The sequence below is a fragment of the Anopheles ziemanni genome, chromosome 3, assembly GCF_943734765.1.
Source record: "Anopheles ziemanni chromosome 3, idAnoZiCoDA_A2_x.2, whole genome shotgun sequence".
NCBI classification, from domain to species: Eukaryota; Metazoa; Arthropoda; class Insecta; order Diptera; family Culicidae; genus Anopheles; species Anopheles ziemanni.
This window is the reverse complement of record NC_080706.1, coordinates 73,125,857-73,143,963: the sequence shown is the minus strand read 5'-3', so window position 1 is coordinate 73,143,963 and position 18,107 is coordinate 73,125,857. Positions and strand designations below refer to the sequence as shown.

At 41.9% G+C, this 18,107-nt stretch overlaps 3 protein-coding genes across 3 annotated transcripts in view; 1 reads left to right on the top strand and 2 right to left on the bottom strand.

Moving 5' to 3' along the window:
• Nucleotides 1-346: 346 nt before the first annotated feature.
• Nucleotides 347-942, bottom strand: LOC131286665 (phosphopantothenoylcysteine decarboxylase). The gene has a single exon (XM_058315648.1). The coding sequence runs from the start codon at nucleotides 940-942 to the stop codon at nucleotides 370-372; it is 573 nt and encodes a 190-aa protein (XP_058171631.1). The 3' UTR covers nucleotides 347-369.
• Nucleotides 943-1,047: 105 nt separating this feature from the next.
• LOC131286666 (cytochrome c oxidase assembly protein COX19) lies at nucleotides 1,048-1,876 on the bottom strand. Its single transcript, XM_058315650.1, has 2 exons — nucleotides 1,778-1,876; nucleotides 1,048-1,327 (listed from the first exon to the last, which is right to left on the bottom strand). The coding sequence occupies exon 2, from the start codon at nucleotides 1,309-1,311 to the stop codon at nucleotides 1,048-1,050; it is 264 nt and encodes an 87-aa protein (XP_058171633.1). The 5' UTR covers nucleotides 1,312-1,327; nucleotides 1,778-1,876.
• Nucleotides 1,877-5,992: 4,116 nt separating this feature from the next.
• LOC131287298 (atypical protein kinase C) overlaps nucleotides 5,993-18,107 on the top strand; it is a 106,147-nt gene continuing 94,032 nt past the window's right edge. The window contains exons 1-2 of the mRNA XM_058316333.1: nucleotides 5,993-6,362; nucleotides 6,514-6,634. Of these exons, the coding sequence (XP_058172316.1) occupies nucleotides 6,183-6,362; nucleotides 6,514-6,634 (301 nt within the window). The 5' untranslated portion in view covers nucleotides 5,993-6,182. The remainder of the gene's footprint in view (nucleotides 6,363-6,513; nucleotides 6,635-18,107) is intronic.

The window sequence follows — 18,107 nt, the reverse complement described above, 5'->3', positions numbered from 1 at the left end:
AGCGAAAAATGACGATTGAAAAAGTGTGTGTGGTTGTGTGTTGTTGTTATTTTGGATTTGATCGGAGGTGTAATGCTTTTAGGTTTAACGATCACTTATAATTGTTTTTTTTACAATCAAAATAATGTCAGCTCATATATTATTTTTATGTTTATAGTAATTATTTTAACCTAGCTCACGCTTACGTTAATTAAAATTGTTCATGTACATAGATGAAGGAGAAAAAGGAACAAGAACATCCTGCGGATACTCCCATCGAGGGGTTGATGCTATAAGTTGAAGAAAAAATACGACCTACGTTTTGAACTGAGTTTCGGATGAAAGAAACTAGATTATGTAAATTTACAATTTAAGTATATTAATTCCTGATCACCTTTGTGCCGTTAGTGTCTCGTCTGTGGTTGCTACGATTGTGTCCACTTCAGCCATCGCTCCTGGTCCCGTGTCCCCGCACATCAACGTCTTGGCAATACACGGAATCTCTCGGTGACCCCAGGACTTGAGAGTTTCCACCTGCGTAGCAGTGATCGGATGCTGCCACATACGGGTGTTCATTGCCGGACAGAACAGTAGCGGTTTGGCCGGATCCCACGCTCGGGTGGTACAGAGCAGCAAATTGTCACACAGACCGTTGGCCATCTTGGCAAGGCTATTTGCATCGAGTGGGGCGATCAGGAGAAGGTCGGCCCATTTACCGAGTTCGATGTGCAGCACCGGATCACCGCGCTTCTGCCAGCTAGTCCACTCGTCCTGATCGGTGTATAGAAGGATCCCGTGCGGTAGATCGTCACGAGAGAAAAAATGCTGCGCGTGCTCCGTCACTATCACGCGTACGTCGACGTCAAAGTTTGGGAGTTGTAGAAGCCGCTCCACCAGTAACGGCAACTTTATTGTGGCCACACTGCCGGTGCACCCGATGAGAATGTTTTTCTTAACTTTCATTGTAAGCGACGATCAGGTTTACTATGTAATGTACGAATGGTTCACTTCTTTAATTTATCACCGTTCCGTGTCTTTCTTAAATTATCGTCCAATTTCGATTTACACTCAAGATTGCTCTGCCTTCGGTTCACTTTCCCCGTAGCCTAGTTTGGCGAAATCTTCCCGTGCCATCAACTCGTTATCCATCCGGCATTGCAGGTATGCTTTGGATTCCTGTCGGCAGGCAGAATTATCGTCAGCGTTTTCCCGCAAGCAACGCATATAGAACAGCATCAACTTGCGACACTGTCCTCCGTGGTCCAGCGGGAAGCTTCCTTTTTCCGGTGCGGTTGGGATGAACTTTTTCTGGCCAAATGTCATCGACGTCATTGTCGGGGGTTGATAGCTAAAAAGATAAGAAAAGGGCGAAAGCACTTACTTAGATTGAGTATCGTGGCTACTTTCATTTACATTTTTGTAATTTACATTAATTGAATTAAATGGATTCGAAGTGTCCATGCTATCTGAAGTCTACCTGAGGTAGAAAATAGATTTGAGAAAATAAATTTTGAACTGTAAAACTATTGGGCAACAATCAATGAAACGTAAAGTCGTGTTCGGAAAATAAAACAAATTAAAAAAAATAGATATCAATAGCGATCGGTGTTCATGAATCACCCTGTAGCTGATTTGTTTTGGGATATTTTTAAGGAGCAACAAAAAAGTTTAGCAAATCTATTGGAATTTTAGAAACATCGAACCATTATATGATATGTTTTGTTAGAAACGTGATGCTAAGAAAGAAATGAGCCAGAAAACACTGCAATTTACTAGTTTAGCACCCTGGATCACTTACATGATGCGCTCTACTGCAACGTTACGTAAATTTCATAGTTGTTCCGTTTGAATCAAGAAATCGATGTAAATTCGGTGGACACCACTTAACATATCTTGTCGTTTACAACGAAAAGATTTTAAACGTAATGGTATGTGTTTTCCCACTTGAAATCTTTTCGCTTAAGCTGTTTTTGCCGGCAAGATACCTAGTTTTCTGGAGCGTAATTTACCTCGCACACTTTTGTGGACATTTTTTCAATGATACTGAATTTGACAGCCGCTCGGAAATATCCCTTCTTGACATGCTGTCAAACTTACAGTATGCTAAATAGTGGTGGAAAAACAAATCCAATCTAAAATCCGGATCTACGAACCCGAATCCGATCCAAATACGAACATCCTACGGTGAATAAACTGATAACTTTGCCGTAAAAAACAGCATAAGGTATTGTCCGTGTGAGGTTCGTCAATGTAGTTATTCTGGCGGCAACGAACATTCATTGCAGGCATCGAAAATCGGTCGCATAGATTTTTCGTGAAAAACTGGCTAACGAAGATTATCGATGTAGAATCTTCTTTTAAATAAAAAAAGGTAAATATGGCCTAAATAATAGTCATTCCGTGGGTTCCCTCATACAAGTCAGATTTGATTTGAATTCTTCTAATGGGGCCCCATCCGATGCGATCCGTCAGGTAGACGAGTTGTTGGGTCTTCCGAATCTCGAGTCTGCCAACACTAGGTGTTAAAACGACGAAAAATGTGAAAACGAATTGACGAAGAAGCAAAGTTGCAAGATTAGGAGTTTTGTGTTTTTTTACGTGCGTATCGTTCTGTTGTCGTTTTAAGTTAAGCTTTGTTGTGACTTCCGATAGATATTGGCGAATGTATTTGGCACATTAATTGTTTCGTTTTCGAATTACGTCTAGCCAGCGTAGTCAATCCGTTTTGTCGGCATCGTGCCGTGCGATCCGCGTCAGCAAAGGCATCTATTCGCACGGTGTTTTATCCTAGTAAACATTGCTTTGTGGTCAGCGTACGACTTAGATTCGCAAATCTACGGTACGGTATCGATCTGTTTTCGGTTATAGTAAAACAAACAATTGGTCTCTTTAGAACTTGTTTGTACGTTAACGTTGTGCTTGTGTGTCGTTTGATCGTGCGTATGTGAGGTTCGGTGCAACACTCTTTTGTTTACAATTGTAACCAAGGCCCTTTTCGGAGGAGAAAACGTATGGAAAACCAAGATTGTCAAGCAAACGTTGCTAGATTGTGTTTTTTGAAAACTAAAGCAACAAAGTGAGGAACAGTGTTGACCTCCCTGAAACAGGTGCCAACAATGATCAGTGCCGTGTGTTTGTGAATGGGGTGTGTTTACCGTTTCCATTTATAAAATCCAGCTCCATAAAAAGCCGCACACGTCAGTCAGTCAATCCATCAAAGGCGGTGTCCGAAAAACAAAAGCCTACTAACGACTTGATCTGCTGCAGTTCCAAGTGCAGTTAGTTGCGCCTTGCGTGTGCCTAGATTGTCTACGTTATTTGTTCGCTGACCACCACCTGTTGTTGAACGCATTTCTTGAGGGAGGAAACAGTTCTCTCGTTCTCGTTCGATCGACATCGGCCACAGGAAGTAGTATCATCTCGCATCGGGCTGGAAATTGGAGCAGCTGAGAAGAACGTCAGAATTTGCTTCGGTCAAGACATCGCAGAAGAAACACACACACATAGACCTAAAAGTGGTAAGTGGTCGGTGCAACCACATGTTGCTGGGGCCGGGCGGAAGCATAACCGATTGTTTCTCGTTTTCATTCCGTACACTTTACCAGTTGCATCATGGCGCATGATGTGGGTCATGCTATACTCTGTTCCGGTTTGGTAGCTTCGCCTTCGCACAGTTGTGCCTCGAGCATGGAGATCTTAGATGCACACTTTGCACATGATCTTCTGCTCGAGTGTGTAGGTAAACGATGACGCATGGCCAACGTTATATCTCCAAAGGGACAGGCAAATACATCGATGGCTTCCGGGGGGATCAATAACAAAGAAATCAATAGTGCAACGGAGCACTGTCTTTATCTCTATGCGACTGGCACAGTTTTTGCAACGATCCGGCATACAGAAGTTGAAAATTACGAAAGTTCAGCTCAATATAGTTGAAATGCGATCGATTTTCCATCCTCCTAATTCATTTAACAAAGTAAGCCGCTGCTTGGTTGAACCAAGATGGCTTTGAAAAACTATTTCCACCGCATTTACCCGGTGTCTTTATTCTAGCTGCCTAGTGCCGGGACTGTTCCTAAGGCCGGACAAAAATGGCACAGATGTTGGACAGTCATTTCCAGCGACTCGTTTCCTAAAACCACCCCCTACTGTTGACGTTGGGGGTGATGTTCAACGCCCACCAGGCCCACAGGCAGCCAAAGCATAGTGTAATTTATTCTTCTCGCACACACATCGTTGGACCGTACACATTTGCTCAGCAAACACACATACGATGCCCCTATCCACATGCATGGTGATCGACGGTGGAGCAAAGTAAAGTAAAAAGTAATATACCGTAAAGTACCGGTACGCGGCGACTGGAGTTTTATTGACCCGACGAAGATAGCTCTTCTTCGCTTTTGGGCTAACTTTGTTCTATCGGTTTTAGCACGTCGGTTCTATTGGATGGTGCAGCACCGGTTCGTCGTTTGCTGCATGCTCGTAGTGCAGGGTGGGGCGGTGTAAGACGGCGCTGACATGTGGGCAGGGAGCAGTAGGTGGCCATAATTAGTACTCGGTTTACAGCCCGACACAGTTCAAATTTTCCTGCATTTAACGCTTCCACTGTTTGCTTGACGATAACCCTTCAATGTGCCATGCCAGAACGAAGTAGACGATTTTTCATAAAATATAATATTGTTTTATTACTTCAAAACTAACGAAACTGCATGTAGGCAACAATATTTAAATTCGGAAAGTTGTTCATGTTCGTGAAAATTTCATTTAAATTGTTGATGTTTTTTTTAAATTGATGTAATTAATAAGTAATTGAAATACTAGTGTTAAATAAGGAAAACTTGTAAAGAAAACTGTTACAGAATTCTAAACGATTTTAAAATTGAAGAAACTAGATTTTTCAACTGTATTGTGTACTAAGTCAATCATTTAAGAGTTAAGCACACATGATGACTCTAGCCTTTTTTCTAACCGATGTTTTAGGAATACGAAAAGTTGCAGACGCTTTTAATAGTCCCACGTGCGTTCTGGGCAATTGTTCGTGGTCGTAAACGTTTTGTTTGCTAACTTTCGCAACCATATTCGTCGGTCCGGCCGGGCGCTTTCCACGGGTTTGCAAACTGTTGCGCTTATCGCGCCACCCGAAGACCTCGAAGCGCGAGACAGCTCGTAAAATGACGCTATGCCCATCTGCATACATCCCACCCGACACAATATGTTGTCTCAGTGTTGGGCGAAATAAAATTCGAGTAAAAGTATCTCTAGCCTTGGTGGAATTTCAAGATAATTTTCAAGGCACCCACTACAGTTTGTTATCTTTAGTCGTGTTTGAATTGATTGGCATCCTCACCATGACTTACCTTTGATTTCGCATGTGATAAGGAGAATGCTTTGCGTAATATTATACCTAACAAGTGTTTGTCGTTACTGAATCACTTTTCACTGTGAGGGGCGTAAATGCCGGTAATACAATGATACTTTTAACAGATAGCATGAAGGTGAATCATTTGGCTGTTCAATGAGTAAAGAATAAGGAAATATTATTGCAATAAACAGTGTGAGTGTTTATAGCGAAAAATTTAATAAACATGGTACAATTAGGTGTACGAAGATCATGGATGATCGAACAAGTAGCAAAGTTATTTCTGATATTAGCTTTCCATCAGGAAAATGTGCATTAGGGTTCAACATTTTGAAATTTTCACCTTTCTCTCGTTACCGTTCAGCGTAAATTCTTACCAAACTTAACGAATCTGTAGCGGCTTTGAACACAACAGTGAAGAAAAGCTTTACGCATATCGTGACTAAGGGCATTAATTATCATTGTGGTGCCAAACCCCCTTTTTATCTGGTGGTGTACGTAAGCGTCGGTGGCGATAATGGCACCACGTTTGTTGCTCCTCCCGTTATTTTCCTCCCATTTGCAAGCAAATGATAAAACTCTGATCTTTTTCTTCTCTACTTTTTCTACCGTTTTAGCCTCGAACTCCTAAGGATTAGCGGAGGAAAACAGAATACCACCTGTTTTGGACACCAATTGTTGTGGCTACAACACGAATCAGTTGCTTAGTATTTCGTATCCATAACCAATGTTGCGGTTTTAGCGAGCTTAAAGAATATTTATCGAAAGTGCAATCACATTGTGGACGTAAAGCTGAATTCTAGGACATATTCAATCGTAAAAGGGTAAATTATCATTCCTCATAATGCCGATCCAGATTGCGAACGAAAGTAACAACAGTGGCGGTGGGGGAGGTGGTGGCCACGAGATAAAGGTGAAGATCGCGTACAGCGGCGAAGTGATGATCACCTACATCGACGAGAGCATTTCGTACGAAGGGCTGTGTCGAGAAATGCGGGAAATTTGTCGCTTTTCCCCGGATCAGGTAAGGCATTTTCAACAGCGTATTCAACAACGTTTAAAGCTAGAAAACTGCACTGTCCGAGGGGGTAAAAAAAATCAAAAACCATGATTTGATAAATATATAATTGGATTCGTTGTTTGCTTCGTTCACAAATCTTCCGACCAAATCGCAGGTATTCACCATGAAATGGGTGGATGAGGAAAACGATCCGTGCACCATCCAATCGGACATCGAGCTGGACGAAGCAATCCGCTTGTACGAGGTGAACCGCGACTCGGAGCTGGTCATTCACGGTGAGTGAATTTTCAACTATCGTTTTGTTAATATTGTTCCGACTTTTAGATTGTTTCCATATCCTCGTTCAAAAAAATGGTTGCATCTTGCGCTCAACATTTTCACTATGCTTTTTCATCCCAGTTTGCTGTTCCGGGATTAATTAATGGAGTTTAGCTTTAATGATTTTGTTCCGTAATTCCAAGTTGATTTTCAACTGGTAATATCTAGATTGTGTGTAAAGTTGACATATAATTTAATTGTAAAAACTCCTATACGTCGTTAACAAACAGTTAGAAAACATGGGGTATTTTATTACCGTTTGTCAATGCATTTTAAAACGAAAGACACAAGGAAGAGGAATGTAGAAGGCAACAATGAGTCGTAAAAGTCGATCCCGTTTATTTAGTACAGAAAAATTATATGCTTACCTACAATGTCCCGTGACGCTAGCTTCTATGAATGGTGATGCTGGTTTGCACGATCCATGGGATGAAGGTAGGCGCTATGCATAAATATGAACGATAAACCATCGTCACAAACCGAAGCTTTATCGTGTCGTGGGTGTAGTGGGTACAAATGCCACCGAGCTGGACAGGCTGGCAGCCTAAAGTCCTGGAACATAAGGTACACAATAAGGTAATCGTGGTGGTTCTGCTACAAGCTCTTCTAAATCGTTCGTATGATTTTGCTATCCTTCCTTTGTTTTTCTTTTGTGAGCTTCTAAGTGAAAAATTTCGCGGGACGGACGTGTAGGTTTTTCATGATATTACGTTTTAGATTAAATCCTCCGCCATATACTCGTACTTGAGTATTGTGTGCAGTAGTGGATAAATATGTTGTTTGCGTGGCAAGGTTATATGCGCGCACCCTCTACTAACCTAGTTTCTGGTAGCTGCAATGACCGGCATAATAAAGTGCCCACCCTGAAGGTTTTTAATTTTAGCACAATATATTTGTGCAAAATAAAAAAAATACACGGTGATCATATTTTGTATCTTATTATGTATCTTCGGTTATTATTTACATATTTTTTAAGTGAAATAAAACATGTTGTTAAACATCAATTGTTAAAAAACATCCAACTCAAAGCATAGAAAATTATAACAGTGTATTCACTTGCATTTGAACAAAATTTGTAAAATTTGTAAAAATGAATCATGAGATAGACACATTTATCATGCCGGTCACTGTATTCATAATTCTTCATCATTTTTTACATGTGCTTTATTCTTTCGCGCAGGTTTTTCGCTGAACTAGTGGGTAAACTTAGTCGTTTATTTTATTTTTTGTCCTCACATAACTTTTTCATCTGTTTATTGCTCCACGATGCAACAACTCCATGGTCAAAACATGCCTAAACTCAAGCGAAAATCCACGATGGTTGAGAAAGGATAACAAAGGATAATTTCAATGGGACAAACATTGTTCGCTGTGTCTTGCTTTAAGTGGTTTTATTTTTATATCCTTGTCGCCAGAACTGAATAGAACAACAGTCCTCTTGGAAGTAGAGAGAGAGAGAGACTTTTTTTGCGATGGGTAGCTGCGGGCGTCCGTTCCGGATTCCAGAGCGTTCGCATCAAATAGCCTCTAATGCAAAAGGCTCCTTTACGTACGTACAACAGAAAGGCAAATTAAGTGCCGCCGGTTGTGCACTATGCGTATCGCTTTAAATTAGTTCCGATCTAGTGATTTGAAATTTCAATTGTGCATTATACATTTTAGAACAAGTAGTAGTCTAATAGCGTATCAAATTTATTTAACGTAAACGTTGTTAAGATAGACATTAAACATTTGAGCAAACAGTTTTTCAAAGATGCTTTAGGTATATTTTTTATCATAATCGTACCTTGCAATGCATTGAATGGAAAATCCCACTGTTATGTTTGAATATTTAGCAAACAAATTTCCATTACCATTATTTGGTGATGATTTTTTTTAATAAAAAAATGTGATCGAGATTATGAAAAATAATTTACGCAGCCTTGGGAGGTGAAAAGAACACTTGCTGGCGCACTTTCATACGCACTCAATTCCAATTAAGTTATTTCTTTCTCCTGTTTGATCTGTCTGCTCTACATTCCACTGGCCATAGCCTGGCACCGTTCGTGCCTCTCCTTCCACCACTGATCGTTGATCTTGTGCGCCCTATCTACTCGGGCCGATAAAATGTAAATCGTGCGATAAGAATTCCGTTCCGGGGTTATCTTAAGCTCTCGCGGGCAGAGAAAGGGGGTGTAAAATAGGCCAAAGAGAAATATTCTCGTGCGCGATAAGCGTCATTCCGGAATTTGTGCACGGTTCTTGTTGGCGCCACCACCTGCCGAAAGGGTTTACCGGGATGGTATACCGAAGCGAACGAATTTGTCTTGGGACCGGTGCATCGTGTGGTAGGACGTTACGTGATGTCCACCCCTTGGCTCGACGACGGTAGACAGTCTTTTGTGGCACTGCGGTATTCGCCAGTGCGGATGTGTTCGAACCTTCCCTTAGTTATGTCAAGCGTGTTGGCTTCGCCAGACTGGGAAGTTACGGTTTGCGGCTCGAAAATGATACGTGTTGTGTGAGAACGACAATAGGTTACATGGAGAAGTCGTAGAAATGAACGTGTTTGAGGAAAAACCTTGCGAGAGCAAAAGATTGTGGTTATTACTCGCATTTTTTTAGTGTCTATGACAGTGTAGTGAATTTTTAAACCATGTTTATCGTGAATATTCGTGATTGAATAATATTATTAATGTAATTGAAATAAGCCAATATCTCCCATGCATCTAGTGAGTAGTGCAACATTATTAAGTATTGAACAACATCAATTAAGATGAAATAATGGCTCCGACCGGTAACAGAAGAGGCAGCGTTAAGTTGATGCAAAATGATGCACAACTGCAGCAAGGAGAAGGCAAGCATCACTCAATTATTGAAGTAATTTCGTTTAACTGTTTTGCTACTTAACATTTTCTTGACAGAAAATGTCAATTTCAGAGTGCAGGGGCGGGTCGAGTCGGTTTGTCGTAGATAAAATAGATAAATGTTGGTGCTTGGCTTATCTCACTCAAGGAACGATAATATATTTAAACCATGTATCGTAATACCACATTTTCAGGTGGCATCTTATCAGTTTTAGTTACAGTTTGATGCAACGAAATAACAAAACGAAACAAATATGCTTCTATTTTTCCAAGTATGGTATTCAAATTGACAAACAACTACTATGTTTTTTTTCTCCACAAAAAATGTTCTGTAAATTTACTTTATTTGTATTGCAGTCGTTTTTATTCCTCCTCTATTTAATTTCTGTTTACTCTTTACGTTTGCTGGACATTTTTTACGCAATTTTTGCGAAATCGTTGCTTTTGGATTCCTCCTCATTTTTCAGCTTCTTTAAATACGTTTATATTTCTTTTTGTTTTGCGCTATGATGATCTACAATTTCTGCATCCCAGAAGATGGATGATGGGGCGGAACCCATGGCAAATGTGTTTGCCACAATCTTGCGTTGTGGGAAAGAAGCTTTCGTAAAAAAAACATTCAAACGATAGGAAGAGAGCGACTTCAGTGAGGAAGTACACTCAGGATGGGTTGGAATATCACCATCATCCGGCGGATGTCTGGTTGCCTTGGTTTCGGTTTTGATTTCTTTTCCATTTGGATGATAATTTAAGGATTTTATTTTCCGGATTATCTTCATTCGCGTTGGGGGAATCGCGAGCCCCTGTTCGTGTTCCTTGTTTTTTCTTTTTCACCTTTTCTTTCTTTTTGTCTGGTTTATTATGTTATGTGTACGCGTGTTTTTTATTCGCGATGTCTCGCAGTTTTCCTCTCAATGATACTCTATCGCCATTATAAGCACTATAAACTGTTGGCGCCGTTGGTTTTGTTTTTCGTCCCCGGTGTAGGTTTTATGGATCGGTCTTTAAACTTTTTCTGTTGTCTTCTTGCTTAGGGTCGTTTTCGAAATATCTTCCTTAGAAGTATCTCGAATCGGCTTCCTTCTCAGTTTGATGATATAACTTGAATAACTTTAAACAGAATATTAATGTAAATAATTTTTGTTTTAACTCTTTACATCCTACTCTGCTTTTACCGCTCTACCATCGAGTATAAAATAAACTCATCTCCGCAACTTCTCCGTTTCGCATCCTTCGTAATGATCGTCTGTGTCAGCCTTTTCCGCATGGTTGGCGAGCCACAGCTTAGTTTGCCATATGGTTTCAGTCTTTCAAAAAGGAAAAGGAGCTTTTTTTGCACCATTAGAACATGCTATCTACAGTTTAATGACGTCATTATGGACATGATGACGTAGTTTTGGAAACTAATGGTTAGGAAAAGTATGTGAAACATTCTACACAGTTGCACGAAAGATTTGTTCACAGGAAAAGTAAATTTATAAATTTCTACAAATTTGTTATTATTCGATACGAAATTTGTGCACATTTAACAACTCTTGTAATGTAATACAATTTCACCTGTTCTATTACTTTTATTCACTCTATATTATTTTAATATTGCCAAGGATTAATAATACAATAAGTCTTGTTTAAAAGACAACTTAGTGTATTATATTATAGCATTGAAATTCTAATGACTTTGATTTAATTTAAAAATGTGTTCATACATCATACAATCTAGTGTAAACTCATTAAAACTGTGTGGAACTGTGAGGAGGAACACTGTTACGGGAGAAAGCCTTCGTGCGCGGCAGAAAACGTAAAGCAAAACTTTGTTGGGACTAGGGAATCCATAGATATATTTGAATAACTTCTCGCCAAATACCCGCATCGGTGTGGTATGTTCCAGCTGCATTTCCACATCATTTGTGGTACATTTTTTGGCTTTTTCCCGCGCCCTCCATTTGCTCCGATGGTTTTATTCTGTCAGCTTCCTGGTGGGACTTGCAAATTCTACCCACGTTCTCACCGGGTGGTGCAGCTTGATGCATTATGGTACGCGACTCTCAGCCCGCCCTCGTGGGTTCGCAATCGATGGAAATGTCGTTTTGCGAAAAGCACCGACGACTGCCCTAGCGACGCTGAAAACAGACATGCTGCTTAGATAAGACCCGTGGAGCTAATATTCGTCGACGGCCGTGTCGCAGAACCGACCCCCGGTTCTGCTTGTCGCCTATTTTCACGCCACGCCACCGTTGTACTGCTGTTTCATGCGGGGATGCTTTGGTTGCTCGTGTGAAGACAGTTCCAAATCGCTGCTCGAGTGGTAACAACTCCGGTTTGAAAGCGCCGGAGTGGGTTGTCTTATTTTTATCCTCGATTGTCGCGAAACTGCCAACATCATCGTACCGTGGCCTTGCCGCTTCACCTTGCGCTGGTCTCTGGACAAAAGACACCGACAGCAGGCGACCTGCGGGAATCTTCACCGAACGAGTTTTCCAGTTTTCAGGTGTCGGTATCGAACTGGAAAAATTCGTTCTGTATGCAAATGCGGGCGAAGCATGCAACGGACCCGAACTCCATTCGGGGCTGCATCAGGCGAACATCGAGGTGATGATGCCAGCACCACCAGGTTGATTGTAAGTGGGAATGGTAAATCGAAAGGAAAATGAATGTAATGTGTCCTGTGACCGTGGGCCAACGCGATGTTACACCATTTCCCAAGTGGTTCCATGTCAGTAAAAGAAGTAATATTTCAGTGTTAGGAGTCATCGCCGAATAAAAATAGTTCCATATTTTTAAACTTAATTTTTGTGTATCTAGAATTCATACCACATTCCATTCCTATTTTCCTGAGATAAATATTACCTTCAACGTTCAGTGAAAACTGCAAATTTGTAACAAATGTCAAGAAAAGGTGCGTTTTCCTTTACTCACTTTTAGCGAACTCGTGCATCTTTACCAATTGCTCTTTGCAACTTTCGACAACACCGCGATCGCATCCTACATCATACATTTTCCAAAATGGTTTTCCGAGAAATTATGCAAACATTATGTTGGGAAACGCTTCCTACCATCGGTTTCGAAGTACCTTTCTGGAAGGAAATACATGGCACACCACCACCATTACCAGAAGCCTTTTATGACTACCATCCGGGGCGGTCGCTTTTCCGTAGAGTCTTCTAGTGGTTTTCACCTTGCCGGGGCATCGGGTTTAGTGTGCTGTTTGGCGGAAAACCAGCCATTGTCACAGTTTCCGCGAAACGTTTGGCGACATCTGCGCTGCGGGTTTGGATGCGCTTTCAGGCGAAGATGCCCTTCGGCACGTGTTGTTGGTTAGGTCGGCCTCCGCCGATGCTGCCCATGCGGATGCGGACATACTCCTTGCGTATATGTTTGACCTTTAACGTCCTGCTAATTTTCGCAACCGTGACCGCCCGGGAGCTATGGTGGAAAATGGGGCTGAAAGTACGTGCTTTTGTTTGGGCATGTTTTGAAGGCTCTGAGCTTCGGGGGGAGTGGTTTTGTCCCGCGTGGCCGCATATCTCATGTGAGGGCCAGCTTGTGAGACAACACGGCATATTTGGCGGTGCGTGAATTGTAAATCTGACAAGGGCGATATTTCATGAACACTAACTTATGATGAGTTTTTTTTTCACTTGTCTGGCAGATTCTATTTCATCAGAGTTAAGAGAGGATATAAAAGTTTAGCTGTTCGATTTATACAAACCGTTTTATTAAGGTTATTGTATTGAATTTCGTTCGATGATCCATTGGGTTAATTTTGCTTGATAATATAATTAAATATTTGACATGTTTATATGTTCTTCTTGCATTATATTCTAAAACACCGATTCACAGATGCGATTTTTTTCTAGTTTGACAAACACATTAACTTTGTTTACCTTTTAGTTTTAAGTTGTTTTCACTCATAAACTGTCGGATGCGTAAAGCTTGACCTTGAATGTTTTATTGCTTGCAATTGACTGAAGTAATTTATTGGAAAGTAAGTTGGTCGTATTTCATGCGACCGTCATCACGACAATCATTTTAGTCATATTAACCAACATATTTCAAACTTCTCATTCTTTCCATTGTAGTTTCGTCGCTTTATCGCGTTCCGTTCCGTGCGGATTTCCTCCTTAAACTTTCCACGGCCCCCTGTTCGGATGTCAAGCGTTTTGTGTCTTTCACGCTCACAAACACCACGGACCCGTTTTGCATTTCGTTTCGAAAGATGGAGTACGATGCACACGGGAATGGGATAATCTCCGCTGGTTTGCATTTGTGCACCTCGCCGTAAACCTCGTCCAACTTGAAACTGATACTACACCTTGTTGCTAAAGGGGCAGGGTTGGGAGTGTGCTTGGTGGGATTGAGCAGGGGTGGTATAAGCACGAAGTTTTGCATCGCCATTGTCCGCAGGGTGGATAATGGCAACTACTTAAGCTACTTTTTGTTTCACTCTGATACAGTTCAGTACTTCTAATGAAGGTTAATTTAACGTAGATAGGTTCATCTTTTGGATGACAAAAATTTATAAATTAAATTATACACAGTTATTTGGCTGATTACATATATAAATGAACCCTGTAATAGGTTTTACTGAGACGGTTTGAAAAGATCCAATTTTTCTACTTGGCGTGAATATAGAATAGTGCTAATTGAAAGGCAAAGGATTATTGTAAAGAGGCTGTGAAATGTTTTACGACTACATTGAAGCCTGTCCTGTTGCTGAACGATGAAAAGCAGCTTCCAAGAAAAGTGCACCGGGCGATTATTCATCCTTAAGTTGGGCAGACAGAAAGAAACTACCAGAGCTTCTGCAGTTTCTGTTAAATGAAATGCAAACAGTTGCACAGTAGCATTTCCCTCGCGGTGGCTTTTCTTTACCGATATCAAACGTTTCCTACCCTCCATCTTCAGGCCTGGTGCTTGGCCTCTCGCGCTCTGCAGCGAAAGGAAGTGAGGGAGAATGAAATTAAGATAAGTTTTTACCGGCAACCTAAACGAGAAACTTTTTGGCGTTAAGATGATAAGCCGCCGTTCGTCTCGGTGCGCCAATCGGACAGGTAAATATAGTTAGCGATGTTTTATGCGATGGCTGTTTAACGGTTCTTTGAATTTATCACCTCGCTTTGATGATCGCAACGAGAAGGATCGATTGTTCCGTCGACATCTTCATTGCCAGCGGGAGTAGTAAAGGGTAAAGTTATCCACGAAACGTTTGTTTCCATTTACGATTCTTTCTTTAATGTATATATTTTTGTTCCTATGTTCTTTGCAGCATGAACAATGATACGGACTGGGAGGATTTATAGGAAAGATTCGTTCGATCAATCCACACCACTTGATAGGTTCTTCTCCTACCGGCTCAGAGATGTAGTTTTCCGTTACATTATCATATCATCAAACACCCCGCCATCATCATCACCATCATCACCGTTGTCGCCTTCACCAGAGGATTGATATGTCATCTGGTACGAGGTGCTCATTGTGCAAACATAGCTATTTCCACCCTACCGTCCCGAAAGGATCAATTTCTTCCCTGAACACGTTGGTGTTGGGCGTTAAATGTTGCTGGGAGTCTTCCCACCGTTCTTGTCCAGCTCGATGTAAGCCTTGGTTTTGTGTGACTGCAGACACGAGTTGTCACAATTTTCTCGCGTGAATCTGCCAAGGCAATCCAAAGAATCGTCTAGGAAAACTGACCCACAGAAGCGCAGTTCTAGCGCGTCTTGAGTTTGTCTAGGGTTCGGTACGTTCAAACCTAAGCTTCCGAACCTTTGCTTATCGGTCCTGTGACTGGTCGAGTCAAGCGTTGGTAGAAGGTGCAGAGGGAAAAAGGTTTTGCAACACAAAACGGTATCAGACGCCCGACTCGGTTGATAAATATTGCATGCCTTCATTTCGCTTATCTTCCGTTACATTCGCAAGCGAAAGGCGAACGCTTCCGGGTATGGATTGGGCGGATGGAAAGCGCACGTGCAGATTTGTTCCGCATATGTAGGTGAACCTGGTGTATTCTACTCGATGGGATCTTCTAGTCCTTTTGGAAGGGTTTTACTTGTTTTTTCCCCTTGCTCCTTCTAAAGGCTGGCGTTCGGAGATAGGAAGATACCGAAGACGACGTACCAACGACGGTTGCCGGTAAACTGAATTCTGATGTCTTAGATTGAATTCAAATGACTTTCCTTACCGTCGCTGGCTGTGTCCGTTTGTTGGACACGTCCGTTTCACTCGTTACCTCGGCTGTTTGGATTTTTTTTCCTGGAAAGAACTCGAATCTCGGGTGCCTCTCTGCCTGACGTTGCGATCGTTGGTTGTCATTGATTTCTTTTTGCGCTTCTGAGCTTCAACCATGGGACGGTATTACAGACAAGCGGACAGAGAACACGCTTCCGGAGTGGCATCAGCAAGTGATTACACCAATTTTTCGATGTTTGAACCGATAAGGGCTGGCCGGTGTTGGCACCGTGGTAATATCTGTTCCCTCCTTTCTCCCATTCACCTACCGCCCAGGACGGTTGCCAACGATCCTTGGGAGTCTCGGGCTTCCCGGTTTGCGAGACTCCAGACCAGGGACCCTCTTTCGGACTTAAGTAAATAAATAATTCATTTGGTAATTTCTTCGTGCGCTTCGCTTCGTGCCATCCGCACGATGGTACGGCTTATCGGGGGCGTCCATGTAAGGCGACCGGTACCGAGCGACGATTTTAGATTGCTAGTCAAGTGAGGAGTGACGGCCAGGCGTCGGCAGCGACTCTGTTGACGGACCGAATTTTGCCGGATTTAGTAGCTGTAGATCAAGTCGATAGTCGGACGCTTGCAAAACTCGAGCTGATCAAGGGTGGTCTTGTAATTTTCTCACCCTTGCGCACCGGTGCCGCTTTCCCCGCCGGTTTCTTCTATCCAACAGGCATGTTCTAGGGCTTTTGGTTTGTTTTTTGATGATTTCATTCGAACGAAAAGCAGATGTAAATATTTGATGTACTTAGTCTTAGGCTACCAGAGCTAAGGCGTATTTTTTAGAACTTCAAATTTGTGGAAGATCTGTTTGTGTGGAGGCTTCGAGCGGAAGATACTTTCAAAACAACATTTTCTATGAATTGTTGGTTTACTAAGGCTTTTGTTCAGTTAGTTCGTACCACGCAAACTAAAGAACTTTTTTAGATTAAGATAATTTTGAATGTAATAGAAGTTGTCAGTACATGTTTTGGGGGTAAAAGTGCTTTTCAATTGTTCAAGTAATATTATAAATAGACACAGTTCTGAATTTTTTTTTCTGGTTTAGGCTGATTTACTCCAAATTCTGTGATTTAATCGAAAAATCCAATATTCATTTTGAAACGAATTCAAACATTTTCATTATTCGAATGGAATGGTTTGAAAAGTGTGTTTACTCTACTATTAGTGCGACAAATTATACAACAGTTTACTTTCCATATCTTATTTTTAATTCTCCGATACATGATAATGAGTACCAAGTACCAAGCATACCAACAATATTGAGTTTCAAAATTGTAAATACATTTCATGCATATTTTATGTTGTATCGTAATCAATAGTGTTAGTTAAATTTATTTACAGAAAAAAGTCGCAACAATACACAAAGAAGTTGTTGAAGGTTATCATTACTTGACCCAAAAAATCAGTTCAATGTTTGGTTTTTGACTAAACACTTTCAAAAAGCAGTTAGCATGAAGAAGGTAGGCTCTGTTCTCTTCTCGCCTAAAACCGGCCCGAAACATTGAAAAGTTGCTCAACTTTTGCGACCGACGGATTGTGTAATCGAGATTGCAAGGAACGGGTGCAATGCAGTCCTAGTTTTCGTTCGCCTCCTTTTCGGAAAATGTAGCTCCCTTCTGTAGGTGCTGCACGTGTTTCAAACCGTGATGATACGTTTATTTGCCAAGATTCACATACACACACACACACATACACGGACACCACGCCGTACGTCAAAACATGCCCGCTCCATCTGCGCTCACCCGTAGACAAACCGTGGAACTTTTAGGCGAAAGTTTCTATCGTCGCCGTGTCCTTTCTTCTGGTTGCTTAAATTTTCACTCCGAAACCGATCCACGGCGGGCTTTTTGGAGGTGGTAGTTTGGGGGCTGGTGGAGTTCGCTCTTGGCAGCGATTGTGTCCATTCGGCCGGGGGTGGTCATATTTTTTTTGTTCTGTCCGCGTCCGATCCCCGGAACCGGAAGCACAGCGGGCTCGGCAATGGGCTCGCTACGACACCGGAAACGCAAATGCTACACACATCCGGGTCACCGAAAATTGCTCCCGGCTGGTGGCTTCTTCTTCGTCGTCTTCTTCTGCTTTGTTCCGTGCCGCTTGCGGCCCCTGCCTTAGCACCGGGTTTATCCTGTCGGCCATCGTGCTTGAGCCAGGTTTCTTTTGTTTTCTTCTGCCGGCTGGTGGAGATTTTCACAGATTTTCAACTTTCGAACACCGCCGGATGTAAGGCACTATTCTCGGGTACGGTACGCGCGAAACCTGGCGGCACTGAACACGAACATTTTCGCATTTTCACTCGTCGGCCGCAGCAGATGGTGAGGAACAGGGAAAAGAAAACAAACTGGTCAAAAAGACATTG

Coding starts and splice junctions, on each gene's coding strand:
- LOC131286665 (XM_058315648.1), bottom strand. CDS start 942: ATGAAAGTTAAGAAAAACATTCTCATCGGGTGCACCGGCAGTGTGGCC.
- LOC131286666 (XM_058315650.1), bottom strand. CDS start 1,311: ATGACGTCGATGACATTTGGCCAGAAAAAGTTCATCCCAACCGCACCG.